Source organism: Leucopleurus acutus, assembly GCF_964270905.1.
Source record: "Leucopleurus acutus genome assembly, chromosome: 10".
Taxonomy (NCBI): domain Eukaryota; kingdom Metazoa; phylum Chordata; class Mammalia; order Artiodactyla; family Delphinidae; genus Leucopleurus; species Leucopleurus acutus.
In genome coordinates, this window is record NC_139153.1 from 40,083,725 (window position 1) to 40,111,453 (window position 27,729).

At 60.6% G+C, this 27,729-nt stretch overlaps 1 protein-coding gene across 1 annotated transcript; it reads left to right on the forward strand.

The window, feature by feature from the left end:
• Nucleotides 1-736: 736 nt before the first annotated feature.
• Nucleotides 737-27,729, forward strand: PLXNB1 (plexin B1). The gene is made up of 38 exons (XM_082847273.1): nucleotides 737-861; nucleotides 5,344-5,396; nucleotides 6,444-7,556; nucleotides 8,284-8,466; nucleotides 8,741-8,869; nucleotides 8,996-9,096; nucleotides 9,392-9,524; nucleotides 9,789-9,945; nucleotides 10,251-10,359; nucleotides 10,436-10,544; nucleotides 10,960-11,640; nucleotides 11,845-11,967; nucleotides 12,154-12,276; nucleotides 12,569-12,662; nucleotides 12,748-12,920; nucleotides 13,066-13,217; nucleotides 14,999-15,104; nucleotides 15,281-15,417; nucleotides 15,728-15,904; nucleotides 16,131-16,302; nucleotides 16,491-16,733; nucleotides 17,404-17,580; nucleotides 17,658-17,806; nucleotides 18,299-18,399; nucleotides 18,496-18,713; nucleotides 18,850-19,028; nucleotides 19,181-19,247; nucleotides 19,463-19,609; nucleotides 20,419-20,587; nucleotides 20,866-20,969; nucleotides 21,044-21,128; nucleotides 21,369-21,541; nucleotides 21,693-21,853; nucleotides 21,945-22,092; nucleotides 23,962-24,026; nucleotides 24,168-24,243; nucleotides 25,266-25,340; nucleotides 26,675-27,729. Exons 3-38 carry the CDS (start codon nucleotides 6,450-6,452, stop codon nucleotides 26,777-26,779), a joined length of 6,408 nt encoding a protein of 2,135 aa, XP_082703399.1. The 5' UTR covers nucleotides 737-861; nucleotides 5,344-5,396; nucleotides 6,444-6,449; the 3' UTR covers nucleotides 26,780-27,729.

Consider the following 27,729-nt stretch of genomic DNA (forward strand, 5'->3'; position numbering starts at 1 on the left):
GGGGACAAGGTGCTGAGTCATGGACCCAGGTGTTGGAAAAGAAGGTGGAGGGAAGGGAGCGAGCCGAGGAGTTGGGGAGGGAGAATTTGGAAGGCAGAGTCGGGTATATGAGAATGATGACTCTTGATGGGTGGCAGGTGGGAAGAGGGTGCCTGTGATTTAGCTCTTCTGACAGCAGCCAGTATGGATGACCAGAACCTTCTGATTGAGGCTCCCCCAAGCCTGTGGAGGCTCTGGGGGCTTCCAGAGTGATCTCTGTGTGACAAATTTTGCCTCCCAAGAGGCTGTCCCAATGGCCATGAGCCAAAGCTCTCCAGAAGTCCTAATAGGATGGACTAGGTCCTGGCTCCTGAGTTTTTGCAGTGGGCAGGGCAAGGTATGGAGGGCCCAGCAGAGGGCACACCTGGGCCTCAGGAGAGAACCCAAGTGTACCTCCTTTGGAAGGCCCAAGTATTTGCAGGTGAGGGAGTCCAGACTTGCCCAAGGCTTCTTAGCTTGGGGCGGGCCCAGGTGCAGGTCTGGAAGGAAATGTGCCCTTGCTTGTGCACTTTTGCAGCGGTGTGCCCTCCTTTAACAGCCGGCCTAGGTGTGGTATCACCTCCACTTGGCGGTCAGTAAATAGGCGTGTGTGTTTGGGGGGCAGGGGTCAGGTTACTTGGCTTAGTGATGGCGCAAGCCCAGGCCCAACCCCACAGCCTGCGCTCTTCCCGCACAGCCAGAGGTGGGGGCCGGAAGGAGACGCCGGCTGTTTGGGAGTCCTGGGAGTAGAGCCGGTGGGCAGACCTGGTGCGGTGGGGAGAAACCAGGCGCCTAGGAGTTCAAGTTGGAGGAGGACGACCACAGGAACCAGGTATTGGACAGGTAAGAGGGAGCTCGCGGCGCCGCACAGCGGGGGTGGTGGTTAGCGAACAGGCGGGGCAGGTGAGGGGCGTGGGTCCCACCCGGCGCTGGCAGGCAGGTAGGCAGAGGCCGGGGCGCGGTGCAGAGCGCGACCCCCAGTCCGGCACCTCCCATCCCCAAGGCCTCCCAATTCCGGTTCCAGCGCGGCACGCAGGTGAGGCCCGGCGGGACTGGGCGGGGTGGGGCAGCTGGTCCTTGGGGCTCCCGCCCCTCACCCTCCTCCCGCCGCCGTCCGCGTTGCCCTGGCTACCGCCGTGGTGCAGCCCGCCCCCGCCGCCCCCCCCGCCCCCGCGAAGGAGGGGTGTAGTCCCCCGCCCTCGGCAAGTGCAGAGCCGGGCGGGCTGGAATGCGGGGTCCCGGGCGGCTTGGGGCCGCGCGCCTGGCTCTCCCGGCTGCTTCCGGCCTGGCCTGGGCGGCGGGCGGGGGGAGGGCGGCCCGGCGGGCGAGGGGGGGGAAGGAGCGGAGCCGGGCCCGGCCGACGCGGCTTTGTCTCCTTTGTTCCCAGCGGTGGCAGCGCCGCGGCGGGAGGGGCGGGCAGCGGCCGCAGTTTTCCGCCCCTCGGTCTCCGGGTAACAGCTGCGGCTCCGCCAGACCCACCTCCGGCGGGGGGCGGGGGGGGGGAAGGCCGCCGCCGCCGCGCGCGCAGATCTCGAGCCCGGAACGGCCGGCGCCCGCCTCGGCGTGCTAGTCCTGCGGGGCCCGGCCGGGTGGTGAGTGCGGGGCCCGGGGCCGGGGCGGTGGGACCGGGGCGAGGCGGCGCATCCCCGGGATGGAAGGGCCTGGAGCTTCGATGCCGCCGGGCCTGGGCAGCCCGTGTGAATGGTGGTCGGCTTCGGTCCTGAGAGTTGGGACCATACTTCTCCGCGCGGAGGGAAACTCTGGCGGCTCCGCCTGTAACGCGATTGGGAGACAGAGGAGGTGGAGCTGCTCCTCCGCGCCCCCTCCTCGCCAACGCCGCCGCAGCCGCCTCAGCCCGGGACCGGCCGGCCTCTTCCCCGCCCTCCCAGGACCACTGGTGGGGTCCTTGCTCTGGTCGGGGAGGAGGGAGGAGGGTCGGGGAAAAGTTGACGGGGAGGTCGAGGCTTCCCCTACGTAGTAACAGCCCTTCCAGGCTGCGCTCGGCGCAACTGACAAAAGGCAGCCTGTGATCCCCCTGCCACGCACCCCCAGAGGGGAAGCCCCAGCCCCCCATCCGCCGTATATATACTGACGGTGGGTGACTGATGAGCACTCCTTGAGTCCTCACCGGTAAATGGTGGACCCTCACCCCCACCCCCACCCCACCTCGACACAAACAACAGGGTAAGCACTGTGCACTCTTGCGCTGTCAATTAGTAACTTGGGTGGACCCTGGGAGCAGAGCGAGGGCAGAAAGGAAAGGCCGGTTTCCCACTCTAATCCCCGCGACTCGGTAAATGAGGGCTGGGATGTGAACCCTCTCCCAGTTTGAAGGGCAGAGTTTATAAGCCCTCTTGGTTGGTGAGGACAGCCCCAGGAGGGCGGGGAGAGGTGCTTGCTCTTTGCAGACAGAAGTTAGGCAGCCTTGGGCCCTGCTGAAGCGGTCCAGAGAAAGGTGGGCCCAGAAGAGCTAGGCTTTGGCTGTGACTCTGGCTGGGGTTTGAGATCTGGGGAATGGGCAAGAGATCCTAGCTGTGTAAGTTGGGGACCTGAGGCCTAGCTCCAAACCAGCCTTTTCAGCCTGCTCTGGCCTCGTCATTAATAAAAGTGGGGCTGACCCTGTGTCATCCTTCAAGAAGCCAGGTGGCTTGGAGAGGATTGTGGGTTCCATATCTCCCCTGTTGGCTGGGTTTTCTTGGCTGTGAAATGAGGGTTCTTTCAACATGTAAGGAGCACCTGCTCTGTGCTAACGTTTGTCCTGGTTACTGGAGCCTCTGAATCAAAAGTCACATTCCCTGCCTTTAAGGAGTTTCAAGAGTGGGAGTGTGGAACAAGGAGAAGAGTGGCCTTGGTTGGTGCCTCTAATGCTAGGCACACACCATATCACGTTTAATGGTCAGAGCAGTCCCGCCTCCCATTCTCCAGATAGGAAACCTGAAGCTTAGAGAGCCCAAGGCAGAGCTGCAATATACACGAGGGTGGTGGCTGGGGATGTCCACTGGCCATGTGTAGTGGGCTCCTCAGGAGCATGGGGAGACAGGGAAGGCTTCCCTGGGAGGTGATGGTTGGGCACCAGAGCTAATGGGATAGAGAGGGAGTGGGCACGGAGGAGTGTGAAACAGCCTGCAGTTCAGGCTGGCAGGAACGAAGAGCATGTGCGGGGGAGCACTGGCATGGATCGCACAGGAGAGCATGTGGACTGGAGGGCTTGACCTTTATACTCCAGCCCCTGGGGTGCCCCAAAGACTCTGGAAGGAGGGATGTACTCCGATACATCGCTTGAAGTTCCCCTGAGGTGGGAGGGGGTAAGCTGGAGGGGCTGGGAGCTGCTCTATGGCCGGTGGCAGAGGTTAAGTGAAATATGTGCCCTTCTTCTTTTTGTCCTCCTCCTACCCATGGTATGTGGGGAAGGGCGAGGGTTGCTCGGCCCTGTGGCAGTGATTGAAGAAGCCTGACACTTTTCCCAGCGTGAGTCGGTCTCCAGTATCCTATGTGGCCTTGCCAGGAGCTGTTCTGATCCTGCCCATCCGCTTCCTGTGGGCCACTCAACCCAGCTGGGATTTTACATTTAGGGATTGTCCTGGTTGCTGCCCTTTGAGGGCTGGAGAACTTTGGCTTGAAGTAGGCGCTGAGCAAATGTTTGTAAGCGAATGCTGGGTCAGACCCTCTGCCCAAGGCACATCCCTAGGCGGGAGGTGGTAGGAGGGACTGAGCAGTGGCTGAGCATGGGAGATGGCCTCTGCCCATCCTCAGGCAGACCCTGTCTTCCCAGAGGAAGAAACTTTCTCCCCCTATCCCTTGGAAACAAGGTGGGGGGTTCCTGGGAAGCCTGGCCTTGCCACAGTCCTGGGCTTCTCGCCGGGTTCACGACTCTCCCTGCCGGCCCCCTCCTCCTACCCCCTCAGTGGCAAACAGAGGCTGCCTTGTTCCTGCTCCCATAGAGCTGCCCTGTTCTCTGCACACTAAAAATGGAAACCCCCAAGCTATTTTGGGAGCACTGCCCAGCCAGGCCGTGGCCACAGTACTCTGCTTCCACCGGGCTGCTGGACCCTCCTCCAAGCCTTACGCCCAGCCCTGCTCACTCTGGGCCAGCCTCAGGAGCACCCTGCCGGGAGCCTTGGCTGGAAGGAGCCAACCTGGACCCTGGGAAGCTCTGGGAACAGAGTGAACAGGCAGACTGGCAGCTGGGTGGTGGGAGGGGCTGGGCCATGCCGCCTGGGCACAGGCAAGTAGGGGAAGTGTCTCAGCTTGGGATGCATGCCCTGTCCTCTGTGCTTTACCAATCTTGGTGCTCCTGGCTGGAGACCATCCAGGTCTGGGAAAGGTGGCTGGTCTCACCTGGCTTCAGGTGGAGCCTGCAAGGATGGGTCTGTGAGGAGAGCAGGCACTCAAGGTCTGTGAAGGTCCTGGGGGATGTGGGGCACATCTAGTATGGTGACTTCCTTTAGGACAATTCCCCCTGCTCCCCACCCTCCAGCCCTGCTCTGCTCTGCCCTGCAGGAGAGGAGATAGCAAGAGATGGCCTGGCTTCTGCAGCCCTCTAGGACTTAGGGCTCAAACCAGGGAAGTGTGTGTGAGTCTGTGTGTGTGGGGTCTGAAAGTGGGTGGTGGTGTGTATGTCTTGGGTGGGTGGGTGCATGTGATGTGCCTGTGTGGAGTGCATGTTTCTTTGTGTAAAAAGTTTGTCTATGTGGACGTGTCTTTGTGCAGGTGTCTAAGTGCAGGTGGGTAGCGTGTCTGTGTGGGACGTTTGCCTGTATTTCTGGGTATGTGACTCCGTGCGCTATGCACAGGCAGTATGTGCATGCATCTGTGTGTGTGCTCGTGCTCATGTGTTTGTGTGTGGGTGTGTGCATCCAGGGTGGGTGGTATGTATGCTTCTTGGTGTGTGCGAGCATGTGTCTGCTTATGTGCTGGTGGTGGTTTGGGCCTAGGCTAGCTCCGGGCCTGTGTGGAGGGTATGTACCAGGGTACCCTGATAGGGGAGTTTGGGCAGAGGATGAGGATGGGAGAGTGCCGAGAACGGGCTGCAGGGGGCACAGGACTAAAGTGGGGGCCTGACTGGGCCCTGCCAGCCGCGCAGCTCCTTCCTAGCTGCCCTTTCCCAGGCCCTGAGGGTGCTTGGTTCTGCTGCCCTCCCCCTCTCTGTGGGCTCTGAGGAGGCGTCCCTGTGGAATGTGTTTGGTGGCCGAGGGCCAGGCTGGGCCCAGCTCCACCAGCAGACTGGGCAGCCGGGAGAGGTACCTTTGTGCTGCCTCCATGGTGGGGAGCCCAAATGCCTGCAGCCCAACCCCCAGCTTCATGCTCTGCTTTCTCCCTGGCTAGGTGACTCTCACACGGGGCATGCTGTTGTCTCCTGATCCAGCTGGCCTTGCCAGGTGAGCCTGACCTCACACCTAGGTGTCTGGGAGCAGTGTGACTCCCACCTCTGCTGAGGGCTCTCCAAGGTGGGGTCTAGCTAGCCTTTTAGGCCCTATCCCTGGCAGCCTTTTTTTTAAAAAAATTATTTATTTTGGCTGTGTTTGGTCTTCATTGCTGTGCGTGGGCTTTCTCTAGTTGCGGAGAGCAGGGGCTACTCTTCGTTGCGGTGTGCAGCCTTCTCACTGCAGTTGCTTCTCTTGTTGCGGAGCATGGGCTCTAGGCACGCGGGCTTCAGTAGTTGTGGCATGTGGGCTCAGTAGTTGTGGCTTGCGGGCTTTAGAGCGCAGGCTCAGTAGTTATGGCTCACGGGCTTAGTTGCTCTGCGGCCTGTGGGGTCTTCCCGGACCAGGGCTCGAACCCGCGTCCCCTGCATTGGCAGGCGGATTCTTAACCACTGAGCCACCAGGGAAGCCCTCCCTGGCAGCCTTAACCCCCCTCATCTCTCTGGCCCTTTGGTTCTGTGGTTATTACCCTTCTGGATTCCTAGCCTGAAAGGCCCTTCATCCAATTCTTACCATACTCTAACATGCAGGTGGCCCATGAGACCTTGCCCTCCCTTTTTCTGCCCAGGAAACTGACATCCATGCAGAGGGTGCCTTTCTCTCTTTGGGGTTCTGGGTCCCTTCTTCCCATCCCTTGCCCTCCTGCCCCTTCCAGGCCCTAGTCCCTGGGAATGGGATGTTTCCCATGTCTCTGCCCCTTTAGCCTCTTACCCTTGGACCCTGTTATGACATAGGGCAGGGCAGGGTGAGGGGTGTGGGGTGCAGGTCTCCTGAGAGAGTAGTGCTTACAGAGAATGGGCAGCGTTGAAGTTTCCAGGAAAATGTCTCCTGACCCCTTGCTAGTGTGTGGTCCTGGGGTCATCCTAACCACAGTGCCATCTAAGCCTGGTCCTCCCTGAGTTAGGAGGGGCATCTTGGCAGCATCACAGTCCTACTCCTCACCAGTGGTCTCACGGTGCTCAGGCGGCCACATGAGCCCCGCTCAACCTCTCTCCCTACCAGGTGACCATGCCTGCCCTCGGCCCAGCTCTTCTCCAGGCACTCTGGGCCGGGTGGGTCCTCACCCTCCAGCCCCCTCCACCGACTGCTTTCACTCCCAATGGTACGCATCTGCAGCACCTGGCGCGGGATCCCACCTCAGGCACCCTCTACCTAGGAGCCACCAACTTCCTGTTCCAGCTGAGCCCTGAACTGCAGCTGGAGGCCACTGTGTCCACTGGCCCTGTGCTAGACAGCAGGGACTGTCTGCCACCTGTGACACCTGATGAGTGCCCTCAGGCCCAGCCCACGAACAACCCAAACCAGCTGCTCCTGGTGAGCCCTGGGGCCCTGGTGGTGTGTGGCAGTGTGCACCAGGGGGTCTGTGAACAGCGGCGCCTGGGGCAGCTCGGGCAGCTGTTGCTGCGGCCAGAGCGACCTGGGGACACCCAGTATGTGGCTGCCAACGACCCTGCCGTCACCACGGTGGGACTGGTGGCCCAGGGCTTGGCTGAGGAGCCCCTCCTCTTTGTGGGGCGGGGCTACACCAGCAGGGGTGTGGGGGGAGGCATCCCTCCCATCACTACCCGCGCCTTAAGGCCGCTGGACCCCCAGGCTGCCTTCTCTTACGAGGAGACGGCCAAGCTAGCTGTGGGCCGCCTCTCCGAGTACAGCCACCACTTTGTGAGCGCCTTTGCACGCGGGGCCAGTGCCTACTTCCTGTTTCTCCGGCGGGACCTGCAGGCTCAGTCTCGAGCTTTCCGTGCCTATGTGTCCCGTGTGTGCCTCCGGGACCAGCACTACTACTCCTACGTGGAGTTGCCTCTGGCCTGTCAGGGGAGCCGCTACGGGCTGATCCAGGCTGCGGCTGTCGCCATGTCCGCGGAGGTGGCCCGGGGGGAGGTGCTCTTTGCAGCCTTCTCCTCGGCCGCTCCCCCCACTGTGGGCCGGCCCCCGTTGGCAGCTGCCGGGGCATCTGGAGCCTCTGCCCTCTGTGCCTTCCCTCTGGATGAGGTGGATCGCCTTGCTAATCGCACACGTGATGCCTGCTACACTCGGGAGGGCCGCGCTGAGGATGGGGCCGAGGTGGCCTACATTGAGTATGATGTCAATTCCGACTGTGCTCAGCTGCCCGTGGTGAGTCCTGGCACCGCCCAGCCCTTCCCTGTCTCTGAGGCCACTGGCCAGGCATTTACTGATCAGGTCAATGGATGTTAAGTGATTCCTTTGTGTCTGGGTGATGGATGGGTACCTTATGGTAAGAGTGGCATTCAGGGAGACAGAGAGCCAGCTGTGCAGGGGTGGGTTTGGACCAGGCGCTGAAGGGATGGCATTTGTGTAGGTGGACTGAAAGGGCATTTGAGGTTCTTGGGAATGGGGCAGGGACCCAGAATGTAAAGGGGATGGAATCTATTGTTTTAGGTTCTTGAGCGAGAGAGGCAGGTGAGGTTGAGACTTGTTTGGCTCTAGTCTCAGGATGGATGAAAAGGGTAGAAGCCACATATAGGGGGACTGAGTCAGTGAGAGGTGGGAGGAGACCCAGGTTAGTAGACCTGGAGAGGAGGATGCAAGCTGGAGAGGCTTTGGAAAAGTGGTCCAGGAGAAGGCTGAGTACATGAACTGGAGGAAGCAGCTCCCAGGCCAGGGATGGGAGAAGGTGGGGCCCCAGGCATGTGGGGATCAAAAGAGGGGGACGGAGCCGCTGCAGACTGTGGAGGTAAGCCACTGAGGCAAGGCTAAGAACGCAGCTGTGGGAGAGCCAAGAGCTGGCAGAGATGGTGAGAAGGGGTGGGGTTGTCCAGGGAGGAGGGGCCAGTGGACGTTATCCAGGGAGGGCCTTATTTGTGCTTCTTGCTGCCTGTAGGACACCCTGGATGCTTACCCTTGTGGCTCAGACCACACGCCCAGCCCCATGGCCAGCCGTGTCCCCCTGGAAGCCACGCCAGTTCTGGAGTGGCCAGGGGTTCAGCTAACAGCCGTGGCGATCACTGTGGAAGATGGACACACCATTGCTTTCCTGGGTGACAGTCAAGGGCAGCTGCATAAGGTGAGTCCACAGGAGGTACTGGGCCCTGCCCCAGGATCTGGAGGCGACAGGCTGCTGGGGACCCAGGCTGGGCAGAGCTACGCCTGAGACCCCTGGGGCTGCGATGTGAGATATGTGATGTGCCCCTGGCCCTGGCTGGGAGAGATGACCTGTGCTCCTCTTTCTGGGGACGGGTGGTATGACATGTACTCTCTAGGAGGAAATTCTGTAAATTATTTTACTGGGGCGAGAGGGGAGGGCCTTGGGCCTCAGATCTTGTGGTCTCTGATCTCAGGTCTACTTGGGCCCAGGGAGTGATGGCCACCCGTACTCCACACGGATCATCCAGCAGGGGTCTGCGGTGAGCAGAGACCTCATCTTTGATGGGGCCTTCGAGCACCTGTACGTCATGACCCAGAGCACGGTGAGTGCCACGCGCCAGCCAGGGAGGGCATGACTGCTGGGAGGGGCCTCGGGGGAGCTGGGGGCCCATATGTGGAGAGCCACTGGTGCTTGGATTGTTGACCTCAAGTCCTCTTTGCTGCTGTAGCTTCTCAAGGTTCCTGTGGCCTCCTGTGCTCAGCACCTGGACTGTGCATCTTGCCTGGCTCACAGGGACCCGTACTGTGGGTGGTGTGTGCTCCTCGGCAGGTCAGCGCTCCCCCGACCCTGGCCCCTTCCCCAGCCCCACCCCAACCCCAGCCCCATGCCCTCAATTCTCCTGCCCTGTCCAGGGTTCCTGGTCCTTGGCCCTTGACTCTCAACCCTTGACCCCTGGATGCCCCAACGCCCTACTCTCACCCCTATCCTCCACCCTGACTTGCCAGGCCTGTCGTGGCCCACTTGAGGATCCTGCCCAGGTCCGTAGGATTGTAGGTGTCCCTGCCCCATGAACTGCCAGTGGCCCTGTGAGGGTCACAGGTGGACACTGGTCATTCTTGCCCAGGTGCAGTCGCCATTCCGAGTGCTCTCGGGGCCAGGGCTTAGAGCGGTGGCTGTGGAGCTTCCAGCCTGAGGTGGGCTGTCTGCAAGTGGCAACCTTGAGTCCTGCTAACATCAGCCGTGAGGAGAGGAGGGAGGTGAAGACCAGAGCAGGCAGAGCCCTGGCCGGGGGGAGCTCTGGTGATGGGTTGCAACCTTGAATTTTAAGTACCATATGGCCTTGCCCAAGTCGCTTCTCTTGGGGCTCCGCTTTCTCCATCTGTTACTAACCCAGGCTGGAGGGTATTTGTGGTCACTGGGGGCTGGTGGCCGCTGGTGCCTGCCCACATTGGAAGCCTGTAAACGGAGCCCTGATCTGTTGCCCAGTGGCTCCAACAGCATGTCCTGGCCTCTCTTCGCAGGTTTTCTTGTCGGTACCCGATCTGCCACCCCTGTGGCCAGGGGAGTCTTACTCCTGCCACTTTGGGGAATACCAGAGTCCTGCCCTGCTTACCAGTTCTGGTGTGATGTGCCCCTCCCCAGACCCTAGTGAGGCTCCAGAGCTGCCGAGAGAAGCTGGTGGGTGAGAGAAGGAGCCAGCCCGGGGCCTGGGAGCCCCGCTCTCCTCCCATCTTGCTCCAAGGGGTGTGATCAGGATGAGGTGTGAATCCAGGCAAAGGGTCCTGCAGCAATGCCTTTCTCTGAGGTCCCCTCTGGTCCCCAATCCCTGCAGTCCCTGTTTTCTACCCTGTGGACTGTGTTCCCGACCCTGGGCACCCCTTCCTGGTCAGAGTGCTAAACCCACCCTGTGTGGTCTGGGACGTCAGCTCGGGGTCTGAGTGCCCCTTCCTGCTCCTCAGCCCAGCTCGCTCCTCCCTCTGCAGACCACGTCTCCGTGAGCCTGGAGCTCAGGTTTGGCACCGTCGTGATTGCCGAGGCTTCCCTCTCCTTCTATGACTGCATGGCCGTCACCTTGCTCCGCCCGTCTGCACAGTGAGTTCCTCACCCCGACCCCCAGCCCCTGGGCTGCCCTGTGGCGATCCGCACCCCATGGCTGTGCTCTGTGCAGGTGCCAGGCCTGCGTGAGAAGCCTCTGGGGGTGTAACTGGTGCGTCTGGCAGCACCTGTGCACGCACAAGGCCTTTTGTGATGCTGGGCCCATGGTGGTCAGCCGACAGGTGAGCCCAACTCCTGACCGGGCCCCAGGGGGGGTTCGGGCTCCCCATTGTGAGGGTTTCTCTCATGGCCTGGGGTCTGTATGTCTGCCTGCCCCGGGTGCTCTGTCGTGAGCACCTGACCTGCTGTGTGTGACGGACTCACTGGAGGACGGCTGTCAACGTCCCACCTGTTTCGGGAGAGGACGTCTGTAGCTGAGAGGAGGGGAGGTCTGGCCTCGTGCCCCACCTTGGCACAGATGCCATAGACGCCCCTAGAGCGCGCCCTCCCCTTCCCCTCTGGAGAATTAATGGGCTGTTTTTGTTTCTCTTTTCCTTGGTCTCCTTTTCTCTTAACACACCCTTTGCCTGCCTGCTGCCCGCTCCCGCACCTGCCTGCTGAGTGGCCCTTCCTGTCTTTCTCTGCCTCCCCCTTCAGAGCCCGCCCCTCTCCCCAGCCCCTCCTGCAAGAGACGCACCCACCTCCTTCCCACCCACAGCCCCCAGGGCCACGGTCGCCCTGACTCCTGACGCCCTTCCTGTGGACACTCCTTCCACAGCCACAGCCTTGGATGTCCCCCTCGGGGCCAGGCCTTCCCTGCTCAGCCCCCGGGGGCCGTGGGCAGGTCCCGGCCCCACACCTGCCTCGGCTTCCACGGGCTCACCTCTCCACGAGGCCCCTCCTCCTCCCAGCCCCCGCCAGAGGCCTGGAACCACTGTCCCTGCCCCTACAGCCTTCGGACCCATGGCCACCGCCGAGGACCTCTTGGCCTCCCACCCATCGCCCTCAGATGCAGCAGCACTGCCCCCCGCCCTTGCAGAGCCTGGCCCCGAGGCTCTCCCCTCTGCGGTACCCCTGGACCAGCCCCCCAGCACGGCTCCAGCCACCACTTTCCCAGGGGCCGCTGGCTCCACGAAGCCTGCTCTGGACTGGCTCATGAGAGAAGGCGGCGAGCTGCCCGAGGCGGATGAGTGGACAGGGGGTGACACGCCCGCCTTCTCCACTTCCACCCTCCTCTCAGGTGATGGAGACTCTGCTGAGCACGAGGGCCCTCCCGCCCCCCTCATCCTCCTGTCCAGCCTTGACTACCAGTACGACACCCCTGGGCTCTGGGAGCTGGTGAGACCCGGCCCAGGAAGGAGGCCTCAGGGGAGGGGATCGGGACAGATGCAGCCTCTTGGCCACCTTGCGATTCTGCAGGGGAAGGATGGAGGGGAGGGGGGCGTCCGCTGCCTCACGCTGGCCTGGCCCCGGGGTTGTGCCTGGGAAAGGGATGAGGCGGCAGGTGGGCTCCATAGACTGCCTGGCGCTTGGTGCCTGCAGGAGGAGATGACCTTGGGGGCAGGCTCCTGCCCTTGTGTGGAGAGTGTGCAGGGCTCCAGCCTGATGCCGGTCCACGTGCAGCGAGAAGTGCGACTGCTGGGCAGGAACCTGCGCCTCTTCCAGGTGAGTGTGTCCTCTTTGCAGCTGTTGCTGTGGCCTCCTTGGCTGTTGGCAAACTATGCGCGAGTCCCGGGGAGCAGGGGAGGGCACGGCCTCAGGTCCCCAACCCGGGGACTGTGCTGGGGCCCTGTGGGGCTTACCAGGCCTGGCTTCTGAAGCTGCCCCCGTAGCTGTGTCCTCTGTCCCCAGGACAGCCCAGGCGACCATGAGTGTGTGATGGAGCTGGAGGGCCACGAGGTGGTGGTTGAGGCCCGGGTCGAATGCGAGCTGCCTCCAGATACCCGGTGCCATGTCACCTGCCAGCAGCACCAGGTACAGATCCCGAGTCCTGGGTGGGCAAGGGCGCACTAGCCACAGGCTGGCTACCAAGCTTAGCTGGCTGCACCGCACTCATCCCAGCCCATTCTCTGACTGAGTGACCCCGAGGGAGTCCTAGTACCCCAGCTCTGACCTCTGACCTTGTGCCCCATGGGGTCCTGTATCCCAGCTCTGGCCTCTGGCTTTGTGTTCCCATGAGTCATTTTGGTCCTTTCTCTGACCACCGTCTCCCCAGGCCTGACGCCTCCCCTAACCCTGGGCTCTGACCCCACTCCCATTTCTCCAGCTCAGCTATGAGGCTCTACAGCCAGAGCTCCGCGTGGGGCTGTTTCTGCGTCGGGCTGGCCATCTGCGTGTGGACAGTGTGGATGGGCTGCACGGTGAGTGACCCGGGGCTGCTGGGACTGGCTGGTGGCAACAGGGCTCTTCCTGGCCTGCCTCTCACATTCGTCTCTCCGCCCCTAGTGGTGCTGTATGATTGTTCCGTGGGACACGAGGACTGCAGCCGCTGCCAAACTGCCATGCCCCAGTACGGCTGTGTGTGGTGCAAGGGGAAGCATCCACGCTGTGTGGCCCAGGAGGCCTGTGGCGAGGCTGAGGCTGTGGTCACCCAGTGCCCAGCACCCCTCATCCACTCGGTGTGTTGAAATGCTGGAGCATCCCTTCAAGGGGTTCGGGGTGCTATGGGTTCAGTGTCCCAAAAGGTGGGAGGCTGGGGCTGTCTCTCCAGGCTGCCAAAGGTCAACAGGTGCGTGGAGGTGAGCCATCCTTGTCCTGGAACAGGTGGAGCCACTGACTGGGCCTGTAGACGGAGGCACCCGTGTCACCATCAGGGGCTCCAACCTGGGCCAACACGTGCAGGACGTGCAGGACACGGTCAGGGTGGCTGGAGTGCCCTGTGCTGTGGACGCTCAGGAGTACGAGGTGTCCAGCAGGTGAGTGGGCTGGACTGACAGGAGCAGGGGGCACCCCGCGGGCTTCACAGCTGGCTTTCCTGCTTAGGGCCATCCACCCACTACTCGTCTGCCCTCCCCCTCCCCCTCCCCCTCCCCCTCTCCTTGGTTCTGATCACAGTGTCTCAGGGCTGGGGTTACTATCAAGGCCTTGGCTTTGTGCACAGACCTGCAGGTTTCTGGCCTGGGTCTAGTCACTGCTCAGAGCTGATAGGCGGCTCTGCTTCCTGGCACTGCCTAGGTGTGCTCACCCGGCTTTCCAAGTGACCACGGGCATAGTTGTGGTAGCAGGCTCCTTGGATCCCAGACAGCTGTGCTCTGCGGCTGACCTTCCCACCTGCTGACCCTTCTTCCCCAAGCACTGCCCTGGGCAGGCTCCTCACGGGGATAGACTTATGACACACCTGCTGAGTGTCAGGCCCCTCTGTCCAGTCCCTGGGACCCCTCCCACTTTCCCAAGGCTTGTGGCTTACAAGGCTGGCAGTTGCAGGGTCCCAAATGTGCACACGCAGAACACAGCGAAGGAGACATCCACAAGCAGCAGGTCTCCAACCCGCCGAATGTCAGGGTTACCTGGAGAGTTGGTTCAAAACCCCCCAGAGCAGATCCTTAGACCACCTCCCTCCACTTCCTGCAGAGGTCTGGATCTGTAGGCCCGTGTTGGGGTCCCACAGTCTTATTTTGTTTCTTTTAAAAAATGTATTTATTTATTTATTTTTGGCTGTATTGGGTCTTTGTTGCTACGTGCAGGCTTTCTCTAGTTGCGGCGAGCAGGGGCTACTCTTTGTTGCGGTGCGCGGGCTTCTCATTGCGGTGGCTTCTCTTGTTGCGGAGCTCGGGCTCTAGGCGCGCGGGCTTCAGTAGTTGTGGCATGTGGGCTCTAGAGTGCAGGCTCAGTACAGGCTTAGTTGCTCTGTGGCATGTGGGATCTTCCCGGACGAGGGCTTGAACCCATGTCCCCGGCATTGGCAGGCGGATTCTTAACCACTGCACCACCAGGCAAGTACCCTGCAGTCTTATTTTCAACAAGACTCTGCTAGAGCATGTTGTTTCCCCCGAATGTATTATGACTGAGAACTTTAGGTGAGTGTTAATGATTCTAGAACCGTGAGACTAAAGTACTTTCTGAACTGATTTATAAAGTGATTAAAATACATTCCAGCTGAAGCCTCTCCCGGGTAGTTCACACTTCGCTTGTTCTGTTTTCTGGGGGTGTTTGCAGTGACCGTGACAATGTCACAAAGAGTCGAACCACTGCAGGCTTCACATTCTGGAGATTAATTTGCCCCAAGCTTCTGTTTCCTGGCTAAGAACCAGCATTTCTTAGATTGCTCACTTTCCCTTCACGTCCATCCCCAGACCTGACCAGAGGCTTTCGGGAACGTTTTTTCATGAGGAAATCAAGTTTCCACCACCTTGTAACTGGTGCTGTGCCCACGGTGATGGTGGCCGGTTAGGCCCACTCATTAGCTCAGCAACCCACCCCTGCCACCAGCCTTACCAGGGCTGGTGCCCCACAGAGAGAGAAATTCTTGTCAGGGGCCTCTGGGGGTGGACTTGAACGATTGAACCACAGATATTAATTCTCAGAGGCCAAAGCCTCCTGGTGAGTCATTAAGGAATTCCTTCCAAAGCAAGAGGATCTCTGTCAATCTTGGGAGCCAGGGAGAACACGTGATGTAGTGGGGCAGGGAGGGGGCGGCCGGGTCAGTTTGAAGGGCCCTTAGTGTGGCCCAGCACCCCAGCTTGCCCTGTGCCCACAGCCTTGTGTGTATCACTGGGGCCAGCGGGGAGGAGGTGGCAGGCGCTGTGACGGTGGAGGTGCCAGGAAGAGGACGCGGCGTCTCAGAGCATGACTTTGCCTACCAGGTGCCTGACTGTTGAGTCCCCACCAGCTACCCATGGGCCACCCCCTTAGGTGGCTCCTCCCAGCCCATTGGTTCACCTCCCTGGGGCTCCCCACCCCAGGGCCTCCTTGTCTGCTCCCCCTGCCTCCCTGTTCTTGGCCTGATGCCTGTCTGTTTCTCCCTGTCCCCTTCCCACAGGACCCAAAGGTGCATTCCATCTTCCCGGCCCGAGGCCCCAGAGCCGGGGGCACCAACCTCACCCTGCATGGCTCCAAGCTTCTGACCGGGCGGCTGGAGGACATCCGAGTGGTAGTTGGAGACCAGCCTTGTCACCTGTGAGGGACGCTTCCTCATTCTGCAAAAATCCTTGAGCTCTGGGGAGAAGATGGAGGGGTGGGATACTAGGGAGAGCAGAAATGGGGAGAGGGCCAAGTCTGCTCCATCAAAAAGTGGCCAGCCCCTCTCGAAGCTGGGGCTTTCTTGGGAGTGCAGCCTCCAGGGTCACTTGTGGAGACTGCAATCAGCACTGAAGGGGGAAGTGAGCTGTGGCCCGAGTGGGTCCCGTGTCCTGGAATCACCCCTTTCCCCTTCCTGTGCCCCTCTGGCCCAGTCGGGCCTGCCTGCCACTTCTCCCTCCCTTCTCAGGCTGCTGGAGCAGCAGGCGGAGCAACTGCGGTGTGAGACCAGCCCACACCCCACGCCTGCCACACTCCCCGTGGCTGTGTGGTTTGGGGCTGCTGAGCGGAGGCTTCATCACAGCCAGTTCGAGTACACATCAGATCCCAATGTCACCTCTGCTGGCCCCGCCAAGAGCTTCCTCAGGTGCTGGGCCGAGGGCATGGCTGCATGGCATGCGGTTGGGAGGTCTTTGCAGCTCCAGTATATGGGGGTTTGTAGGGCTCTATGTGGGGGGCTTCGACTCCTATGCTGCTGGTGGGGAGAGGGGCCGTGGGGCTTTGGGTTGGAGCTGACCTAACATCAGGGACTGGGCTGTGCTTTAAAGCCTTGTTCACATAAGCCATAAGTGGCTCATGGGCTGTGTTTTCAGTGGAGGACGTGAGATATGGGTCCGTGGCCAGAATTTGGACGTGGTGCAGACACCAAGAATCCGAGTGACTGTGGCCACGAGAGCTCCAGGACCAGGCCAGGGGCTTGGGTGGAGACACCGCGTGATCCCAGAGACGGCGTGCTCCCCCGGAGCCTCCTGTGGCGGCCTGCACGTAGGAGCCCCAAGGGCATCCCCTGCCTGCACTGGGCTAGCCATCGCCCACCTTGCCCCTCATCCCTCCCCCACCCCTAGACAGCTGTGGGTGGCGGGTACCAGTGGAGGCTATGTCCCCATCTTTGCTGGACGCCCCCCTTGTGCACCCTCAGCAGGCCCTCCCTGTCCTCCCTCCCTCTGCCCTAGTTTGAGGAGCCTTGCCACGTGAACTCCTCCCAGCTCATCACGTGCCGCACGCCGGCCCTCCCAGGCCTGCCTGAGGACCCCTGGGTCCGTGTGGAATTCATCCTTGAAAACCTGGTCTTTGACTTTGCAACACTGAACCCCACACCCTTCTCCTATGAGGCCGACCCCACTCTGCAGCCGCTCAACCCCGAGGACCCCACAGCACCATTCCGGCACAAGCCTGGGAGTGTGCTCTCTGTGGAGGTACTGCTCCTAGTGGGATCTGGCAGGGCCCCAAGACCCTTCACTTTGCCGGATGGTACTGCTGTGTGTGGCACAGGGGGCATGACTGCAAAGTAAGGGCCAGTGGATGGACATGGCGAGTGCTGAGGGGGCTGGCGGCGGGGTGCCTAGCCAGACACACCTGGCCGGGGCTTAGGTCCTGTGGTCTGGGTCCTGACATACCCTATGGCAGGTGTCTGAATAACGATATGTAAATAGTTTGGCACACGCAGTGGCGGCGAGGTACACAATAGGCGCCTGGGCTGATGCCCATTTGGCAGGCTGTCTCATGTGGACACATACTTGGCGTGTGTACTGACACACGCAGTAGCAGGGGCTCTGCTTTGTAAGGTCACTGCGTAGGATTTGGGGACAGCTTTATATTCTCCAGATTTTTAGCTCCGGAGAAGTTAAGACTCAAGGAAGAAGGATCGGGAGGGGCAGAAAAGGATCAGGGGGCAGCTTGGGAAACATCCATGGGGCTGTCACCCCATGTGCAGGACAAGAGGTGCTGAGGCACCATCAGCACTGCTCCTGGGGGTGGGTCTCAGGACCATCCGTCTCACATTTGGGGAGATAGGATCTGAGTGGCCATCAGCTCCTCCCCTCAAGGAAGAGTTCTGAATGATCAATCAGTGACCCCATGTTCCAGGGGGAGAATCTGGACCTTGCAATGTCCAAGGAGGAGGTGGTGGCCATGATAGGGGACGGCCCCTGCATGGTGAAGACGCTGACCCGGCACCACCTGTACTGCGAGCCCCCCGTGGAGCAGCCCCTACCCCGGCACCATGCCCTCCGGGAGGTGCCTGATGCTTTGCCTGAGTTCACGGTCAGTGGGCAGGCTCTGGGCCGGGGCAGGCATCCGGCGTGCGCTGACCTCTTGCTCACATGTGGCTCCCTGTGCAGGTGCAGATGGGGAACCTACGCTTCTCCTTGGGCCACGTGCAGTACGATGGCGAGAGCCCTGTGGCTTTTCCCATGGCAGCCCAGGTGGGCTTGGGGGTGGGCACCTCTCTTCTGGCTCTGGGTGTCATCATCATTGTCCTCATGTACAGGTGGGTGCAGCCAGATGTGGCTGGGTTGGGCAGGTAGTAGGTGTGGCTGGATTGGGAAGGGGTAGACTAGACCAGGGATAGGCAAACACTTCCTATTAAAGGGCAGGAGAGTAACTATTTCGGGCTTTGTGGGCCAGGCTGTCTGGGTGGCAGTGACTCAGCTCCGCTATTATAGCCCAGCGGCAGCCACGGACAACATATAAACACATGAGCATGGCTGTCTTCCAACAAATCTTTATTTATAAAAACAGGCCAGGGGCCAGATTTGGCCGTGTTATAGTTTGCTGATCCCTGGGCTAGGCTGGGCTAGATGAGTCGTGGGTGGGTATGACTTGCCTGGGATGGGACAGGCTGAATTATTGACTAGGCCCTGGCTTGGCTGGGCATGGCAGGGTTAGACTGTGCTGGCCTGGGCAGGCCTGGGCCCGGTGGGACCCAGCAAGGGCTCGGGCCTCCTCTGGCCTTCCCTGCCCTGACCTTGGTGCTGAGCAGGAGGAAGAGCAAGCAGGCTCTGAGGGACTATAAGAAGGTGCAGATCCAGCTGGAGAATCTGGAGAGCAGCGTGCGGGACCGCTGCAAGAAGGAGTTCACAGGTGAGGCTGCGAAGACCCCACGCTCCAGGGCTCTGCCCAAGCCTGCTCCCATCACCTTGGGATCTGCGCCCAAACCTGGCTTCTTCTGCTCAACAGACCTTATGACCGAGATGACCGATCTTACCAGTGACCTTCTGGGCAGCGGCATCCCCTTCCTCGACTACAAGGTGTATGCCGAGAGGGTCTTCTTCCCTGGGCACCAGGAGTCACCCTTGCACCGGGACTTGGGCGTGCCTGAGAGCAGGCGACCCACTGTGGAACAAGGGCTGGGGCAGCTCTCCAACCTGCTTAACAGCAAGCTCTTCCTCATCAAGGTGCCGGCCCCACCCCCTATCTGGGCCCTCCAGGGGTGGGGAGGGGGTCCCCCTACCCTCCAGCCCCATCCCTTCTCAGTCCCTCCGTTTCTGAATCTGCCCTCCACACCCACCCATCCCCTCTCCCTGGCGCCAGTTCATCCACACCCTGGAGAGCCAGCGCACCTTCTCAGCTCGGGACCGCGCCTACGTGGCATCTCTGCTCACCGTGGCACTGCACGGGAAGCTTGAGTACTTCACTGACATCCTGCGCACCCTGCTCAGTGACCTGGTGGCCCAGTACGTGGCCAAGAACCCCAAGCTGATGCTGCGCAGGTCTGTATGCCCGTAAGACGCTACGGGGGCCAGGTGGCTGTGGACAGCTGGAGCCAAGACCTGAGTCAGGCCCTCTGGGGCCTGGGGTCTGAAGAATAGAAAGCCCTGGGTCCCCACCTGCTGACTCTGCCCGCTCTTTCCTGTCATCCCAGGACAGAGACCGTGGTGGAGAAGCTGCTCACCAACTGGATGTCTATCTGCCTCTACACTTTCGTGAGGGTGAGTGAGGCAGAGGTGGGTGAGGCTCCCCTCCAGGGAGAGTCAGGACTCTGAACCACGCAGCTTCTTGTCCCAGCACAGCTTGGGCACCCCTGCCCAGTATGTCCTCAGCCACCTTAAGCCTTCTGCGGCCAGCATCCTGTCCCCTCCCCCAGCACCTCCATCCCATGCTTGTCCCCTGCCCTGGGTGTCCTAACTGCCCGCCACTCTCCCAGGACTCGGTAGGGGAGCCTCTGTACATGCTTTTCCGTGGAATTAAGCATCAAGTGGACAAGGGGCCGGTAGACAGCGTGACTGGCAAAGCCAAATACACCCTGAATGACAACCGCCTGCTCCGAGAGGACGTGGAGTACCGTCCCCTGGTGAGGGGGGAAGAGGGGGGGGGAGGGAGGGGGGAGAGAGAGAACCTGCTGGTGAGTCAGTCTCCCATGAAGGTGAGGAGGGTGACCACGTATGATTGTGTGGCTGTCTGCATCTGGTTTGAGCCAGCCTAACCTCCAGCTGGCTGCAGGATAGAGGCTTGAGGGCCAGATCTTGAAGATAGGACCTCAGAGGTTCCCCAGGTTTGGGGTGGGGTCAGGGTGGCCACATCCAGAGTCTAGGGAGCAGCCAACCCTGCCCGGGGCCCGTCCGGGTCCTTGCTGTGTCAGGACCTGAGTGTCTGCCTGATCATGGTCTTAGCATCCTGCCAGGGGCATGGTTGTGCCCACCAAGCTGGGAGTCACCCTGGCAGACCTGCCCATTGTTTCCCTCTGGGAAACTTTCCCCTTTGTGGCCCACGTGGAGGTCCTTTGGGAAAATCCCATTCAGGCTCCGCCAGGCCTGCTCCTCTGGCTAGTGGAGACCCCACTTCTTATGCGGGCTTCCTCAGGTGCCTCAGCCTGTCTGCGCCGGGAGCCTGAGGATCAGAGTTCAGAGGGACTTGTGCTCTGCCATTTTTTCTGCCATTCACCCAGCAGACATTAGTGCTCTGTGCCAGGTGCTGGGGCCACAGAGTGGAGGGAGCTGCTGTCCCTGGGGAGGCAGGCGGGTGAAGAGACAAGGAGTGATTGTTTGGTGCTTGGAGGTCAGAGGCAGTGGCTTCCTTATGGGTTGTCCCTGGCCTTGGCCTTGCATCTTGGTCATCCCACATGTGGCATGAGCCCTGACTGCTCCCATGTATCGTGCATAGACCTTGAATGCACTACTGGCTGTGGGGCCTGGAGCGGGAGAAGCCCAGGGCGTGCCTGTGAAGGTCCTGGACTGTGACACCATCTCCCAGGCCAAGGAAAAGATGTTGGACCAGCTTTATAAAGGAGTGCCTCTTGCCCAGCGGCCAGACCCCCGCACCCTGGACGTCGGTGAGGGCAGAGGGGAAGGGTGGTCTGGGGACCCTCAGGGCTAGGCTGGCCCTAAACCAGCTCTGCGGGGTCAGCTTATCACCCAGGGGAGGTGGGCTCTGGAACACCTCTACAGGGACGACCTGTCACCTGGTGAGGGGCCCCTGTTTCTGGACTTCAGAGAAGTTGGGTGAGGTGGCCCCGATGGAGGGGCCAGTGTCCTTGTAGAAGAGGGGACAGGTTCCAGTGCAGGGAGGGTATTCTGAAAGCCCTGGACCAAGCCCACCTTGTCCTTGCAGAATGGCGGTCTGGGGTGGCCGGGCATCTCATTCTTTCTGACGAGGACGTGACTTCTGAGGTCCAGGGTCTGTGGAGGCGCCTGAACACCCTGCAGCATTATAAGGTGGGAGGGGTGGGAGCTGGGGGGAGGCTGTGGTGGGGTGGGCTGGTGGAGGGGTCACCAACTGTGGTCCACAGGTCCCAGACGGAGCAACTGTGGCCCTCGTCCCCTGCCTCACCAAGCATGTCCTCCGGGAAAGCCAGGATTACGTCCCTGGAGAGAGTGAGTACTTACCCTCCCCCCCGCCCCACCCCTGCCATCGCAGTCCTCTACCCTTGCTTTGCCCAGTCTCCAGTAACGGGGTAAGGTCCTCTGGACTTCAGGGTGGGCTTGTGTCTACTTCCCTTCCACCCAGAGAAGCCCTTAACCGGGTGCCCCCACTCCCAGGTTTTGGCAGGACCCCGGGGGTCTAGGGCAGGGGGCACCTGATGAGGGGTGACAAGCTGTAAGGTCTTGGTACAGGGACCCCAATGCTGGAGGATGTGGACGAGGGGGGCATCCGGCCCTGGCACCTGGTGAAGCCAAGCGAGGAGCCGGAGCCGCCCAGGCCTCGGAGGGGCAGCCTCCGGGGCGGGGAGCGGGAGCGAGCCAAGGCCATCCCTGAGATCTACCTGACCCGCCTGCTGTCCATGAAGGTGGGGCTGGGGGCAGGGACGAGACAGGTAGTGGGATTTGGGAGTATGTGGGGCTCGCACAGGCCTGGTGTCACGAGGCATCTGAGGCTGGGCTGGGCTGGGCTGAGGTCCCCTTGCTGACTGCATCTCTTGTGCTTCCCCTCGTCCGCAGGGCACCCTGCAGAAGTTTGTGGATGACCTGTTCCAGGTGATTCTCAGCACCAGCCGTCCCGTGCCGCTAGCTGTGAAGTACTTCTTTGACCTGCTGGATGAGCAGGCCCAGCAGCATGGCATCTCGGACCAGGACACCGTCCATATATGGAAGACCAACAGGTGGGGGTGGGGCGGGGCGGGCCTACCATGTGCGGGGTCTTCTCTCCTGTCTCCCCAGCACACTCACTGGCCACACCTGCCCCGCCCACAGCTTGCCGCTGAGGTTCTGGATCAATATCATAAAAAACCCGCAGTTTGTGTTCGACGTGCAGACATCTGATAACATGGATGCAGTGTTCCTGGTCATTGCACAGACCTTCATGGATGCCTGCACCCTGGCTGACCACAAGCTGGGCCGGGTGAGCTGGCTGGGGTGGACCGGGAGGGTCTAGGTGGGTGGGGCAGCGTAGCCGGGGATGGAGAGTGCTGTGGTGCACAGACTCCAGGCCTTCTTGAGGATGTCAAGGAGGAGGATATAGGAGGCCTTTGACCGCAGGCCCGGGGACAGGCTTTGTCCCTGGCCTCCCTAGAAGGTGGCCGTGCCTCAGCCTTCAGGGATGAGCAAGGGCAGGGGGCACGTGTGCTGATTCACAGGGTTAAGTGGAGCAAAGAGTGCTGGCGGTGCGGCAGGAGGCCAGGGCCACTTGGCAAGGGCTCACCCTGAGGGCAAAGGGGGTGGTCAGACCTGAGAGTTAGGTGGAGCCTCCTGGCAATCATGCAGTGGATGGACTGGAGCCTGGCGTCCAGAGAGGAAGCTGTGTTGTCCCTGGGACGAGCGGTGGCCAGGTTCATGCTGGGACTAGAGGGTACAGGGCAGGCAGAAGCTGTGGGTTGGATGGATGTGGGGGTGAGGAAGAGGGAGGGGTTCCTTACGCACCCCGGGCCTCTGGCGGTGGTGAGCTGAGACTTGGAGGAGGTGAGCCCCTGGATTCTACAATCACAGAGCAGCTCCAGGCTGCCTCCCAGATTTGATTCCCAAGGGCAGTGGAAGTGTCTGCCAGCCCGTGCAGTACAGGGAGCAGAGTCCAGGGGAGGACCAGGCGAGGAGGGATGTGCTGACAGGGGAGCTGGGAAGCATGGAGGAGAGGTGGTCAGGGCTGCCTGGTGGCACAGAGAGGGGGAGGTATGTTGTCACAGTGGTCAGGACCCAGGGAGTCCTGTGACAGATATGGGGTCACCACTATGACTGCTCAGGCACCCAGCAGGCAGGGCTGTCGTGGCTCTGCGTAACGGACTCTGCTTAGCCTCGACCCCTGGGCCTGGGACCTCTTGAGAGTTCTCCATGGGGAAACAAGATGGAAAGTTCCACTCTGTAGTGCTGTCTTTTGTAAGCCATTTTTCCTCTGCCTGCGCTCATTACTCTGCCTGCGATGAGCTGAGAACCACAGAGCCACACCAGGACCCAGGGGTCACCTCCAGGGTGTGTGCTGTATGGTAGCTGGGTTCTTCTGCCTGATCTTCACACTGCTTCCCCTTCCCAGCAGCACTGCAGATGCTTCCTGGGTAGCTCAGGAATAGTGCAAACCAGGATGCCAAGGGCCACCCATGGAGAGTTGCTGAGAAGCAGGCATCCTGCCTCAGGCCCAGCACTCACCCCCTTGCTCACAGGGGGCAGTGCAGTCTTGCCTCACCCTCCCAGCAGCTGTAGGATGAGGCAGCAGGTCCAGAGAATGGAAGTGTGCTGCCCACAGCCACTGGGACAGAGCTGGGATTGGAGCCCGGTTCGGTGGTAGAGGATGTATTGGCTGTGTTAGATTGTGGGCCCTGGTCTGAGAGACCTGCTTCAAATCCCAGCTCAGCCACACAGGAGTGAGGTGGTCTGGGGCAATTTAATTAAATTTCGGGGTTAGTTTCCTGATTTTTAAAATGATTACATGGGGAATGAATAGCACTTGGAGAAGCAGTATTAGGGCTCCACACGGCACTGCACCCTTCCCACCCTGCATGCCAGGTCCGGGTGGAGGCACGTGGAGCTGAGAGATGACCTTGGAGTGAGATGGGGGGAAGCTCAAGGTGATGACAGCAGAGATGGGACACTGGGGGAGGGGTGACAGAAGGAATGAGGTGGGGTGACCAACCATCTGGGTTGTCTGGGACTGAGGAGGTTTCCTGCAATTCAGGACTTAGTTTTAAAACTGAAACAGTGCTGGGAAAATTGGGACAGCTGGTCACCCTAACAGGAGCTCTTATCCTTCTTTTCCTTTCACTGTTCACCTGCTGGCACCCAGGACTCTCCCATCAACAAACTTCTGTATGCTCGGGATATTCCCCGGTACAAACGGATGGTGGAAAGGTACGAGGGAAAGGGATTGCATCTGGGGGATAATGGCTGGACGGATTGGTGGGTGTTTACAGCTGAGGCCCAGGGGTGGGCCTGGTGGGGTGAAGAGGGGTTTGTTTCCCCAGCGGCTGCCGGACCCATGATCTCTGGCAGGTACTATGCAGACATCAGACAGACCATCCCCGCCAGTGATCAAGAGATGAACTCCATCCTGGCCGAGCTGTCCCGGGTATGGCCCTCCTTCTGCTTCTTGGGTTGGGCATAGGCCTTCTGCCGCAAGGGTCCTGCCCCCTTCACGCTGCTCCTTTGCAGGGAAGCCCTGGGGGCCTCAGCACAGTGTTCCCGCTGCCTCTGTAAAAGACCAGGGCTCCCAGTGTCTCATCAGAGAGCAGCAGGGGCCTTGTCCTGGCAGCTGCCACTGAGCCTGACTCAGCCAGGTGTTTAGATGTCTGCAGCCCCTCTGCAGCCCCTCGGGGTCTGTGGACCATAGTTCCAATGCAGCGAGGTGGCAGGGATTCAGCCCCAGGACTGCCTGGGTCAGCCTGTCCACGTCTTCCTACTGCTCTGCTTTCCTTGGCACTATAGACATGCCCCCACCTACTCCTAAAACAGCCTCCAAACAGTCCAGTCCGGGGAATTTATAAACAATGTAAATCTGAAACCACGATGATGATGACCACAACCACAATAACAATAGCAGCTACAGTTTTGGGGTGTTGCCGTGCGTGGGGGCTTTGATTACTTCTCATTTGATTCCCATTAAAGCTCTACAAGTTAGGTGATATCAACTCCATTGTCCTGAAGAGGTTGAGGTTCAGAGATGTCCCCATGGAGGGACCTGGGTGTGACCTCAGGAAAGACTTGAGATCACAGCAGAACTATGCTGGGTCACAGCCTGTGAGCAGCACCTATTCTGCCTGGCTCTGCAATTGCCTGGGATGCCAGAGGGTCCCAGCTGGAGCCTGGAGGGGGAGAGAGGCCGAGCCCCAGTGGAGACCCCAGGCCATGGTGAAACTACAGATCCAGGCTCTCTCCACCAAGGAGGCCCTTTGGTCCTATCCTGTCCCCAGCTTAGCACGTCTAGCCTGGCATCCCCTGTCTGTGGAGGGGCTCTGCTTCCCAATGCAGGGCCCTGTTCCTTCCTCTACCTCCCAGCCCCCTCTTCCCCACTCCCCTTGCCTGGGGTCCTGGGCCTCCTCTGGTGGCTGGCAGCACCCCCTATCTCTGTAACCTCTTGTCTCTCCTCCCTAGAACTACTCTGGAGACCTGGGGGTGCGAGTGGCCCTGCACGAACTCTACAAGTATATCAACAAATACTATGACCAGGTGGGCAGAACCTGGGCATGGTCAGGACGATGCGAGAGGGTGACTGGCTCTGTGACGCAAGTGTGGGGCCTTCGGGTCTCCCCCAGGCACAGAGTGGTGGAGGGGGGCTGAGCCCTGTGCTCGGGAAGTGTTCTTCAGGTGTGCTTCCTGGTAGTGGCCCGGCTCTTACCTGCTGCCGCCCTTCCCATCCGGGCTCCTCAGCCGGGCTCCTGGGCATGGTGGTGGTGATGGATGGCTGGGGATCTACCAGGGCCTGGAGATGGTGTGCAGGATGTGCTGGGAGGAACACACAGCGGCCACCTGTGCCCCGACCTTGTGCTCCCTCAGAGCCCTACCTGAGACCACATGTGGCAGTGTGCTGTGCAGGCCATCTCTGGGGGGGGTGGGCCTGGCTGGGCTGCATGCGCTGCCAGAGAGGAGGGTCTGGGCACAGGGTCTGGGGCAGATGAGGGCACAACAGAGCCGGTAAGGGGGCTTTCTGGGGGATTCCTGGGCTGGGCCTCAGGATCAGAGCGCCCACCGATCAACCCACTGAGTGCCTGCTGGAATCATCTACCCAGATGTTTGCGTGGCCCCAGGGATGTGGCCGTTGCTGTTGAGCGATGAGGGCCCTGCCTCATGGCTCAGGCCTGGAGTGGGGACAGGCATTTGACACAGGAGTGATGCGCAAGCGTGAAGTCCAGGTGCCTTGCTCCAAACAGTGTGGGTGCCGGTGTGGGGGAGGCGGGGCTGTGTGACACAGCTGTCCCCTTGTGGAGGCGTGGCCGGCAAGCCCCTCCTGTTCCCACCCTTCCCTCTGTGGCAGCCCCCCTTGTGGTTATGTAGTTGTCCGTGTTTGGTCAATACCTGTCTCCCATCCAGTGAGCCCCACGAGGGCAGGGATCGTACCTGTCATCACTGCTGGGTCCCTGCTCCTTGTCCAGCACCCGGCATGTAGGAATTTAGGAACTGCTTGTTGCCTGGTGGGCGGGGGAGCCAGGATGGGTGGAGCAGGGCTTCCAGGGGGTTTGTGGCGGAGAAGACCAGCATGGTGGGTGAAATTGGCCTCAAACGATTTTACTGGGGAGGTGATATGCATTACCGTGAGTGCTAGGTACTGAGTAAAGTACTTCATTCCCTACCTCACTAATCCTTAAGACCCCACAGTGACTCTGCTGTCATCATCCCCTCCCCGAGGGGGCCCTGAGGAAGTGAGTGCGGCAGCTCACAGGGTTTCTCGGGCCCCTACCCACACCTGCTGCAGTAGCTGTGGAGGCCTATTGAAGTCTGTGGCAAAGGCAGACGAGACGGCAGGCTGACGGTCTCCCCCTGCTGAGTTGGTCTCTGTGTTTCAGATCATCACTGCCCTGGAGGAAGATGGCACGGCCCAGAAGATGCAGCTGGGCTATCGGCTCCAGCAGATCGCAGCGGCTGTAGAAAACAAGGTCACAGATCTGTAGGGACTTGGAGAGCCCCTGGCCTGCTGTGCCTCAGCCCCGCCTGGGCAGCCCCGGAACCACGAGGGAGAGACCACCTTCTTAGATGCCTGTAGTGCCTGCCCAGCGGAGTTAGTGGAAGGTGGCTCCAAGTCTCCTGGTGGCTCTGGCCTGGGCCCTGCTGGACATCTCGCAGGCGTGGGGCCTTGAGGCTGATGGAGTGGTGACCCTGAGGCCAGTGACCCTGCGGGCTACTTTCTGTGTGATGTTAGTCTGAGGGAAACTGGGGACTAAGGGCTTCCAGAGAGTGGCTGGAAGGGCCTCCAGCCCCTGGGGAGACTGTACTGCTCCTGAACACTGGCCTTTATCCCAGGGGATTCAGAGAGGAAGGAGGAGAGCCCCCACTTCCTGTCCCGCCCTCCTCCTCCACCATCCCTGACCTCATTAGCCGCCACTGGCCATGTTGCTGCTGCCATTTTCCTAGGTCCGAGAGATGAATGCCTTTCCTAGGCTGCTGCAAACTGACCTCTCAGCAGGGCTGGCTGCTTCAGGGCCACCCTGCCACCGAGGCAGCCAGGAGTGAGGGGTGTCTGCTGCAGGGGGGCCTCGGGGAGAATGGTGGCCCTACTGACCTGGCTCTTCATTAAAGGATAACACACTGTCTGGTGTCTGAGATGTGGGCTTGGCCCAGCCCTCCCTTAGCTGGAGGGTGGCAGCTGTGCCTGGCAGGCACCATGGGGAGATGGGATCTGCAGCCTCTGGGAGGTCTCATGGCACCCACAGAATGCTCCAGATCACAGGGCTGGCTGGGTTCTCCTTGACTCCTGCACGGGGCTTGCTGGCGTCAAAGCTGCTGTGAAGGAAGTGAGAACCCCATCCAGGATGGGGCTGGCGGGCCTGAAACCCAAGGTGCAGGGGTCTGTGGTTTCTTCAAGGTCTGCCTTATCGGCAATTTGAGTGTTCAAATTTCTCCA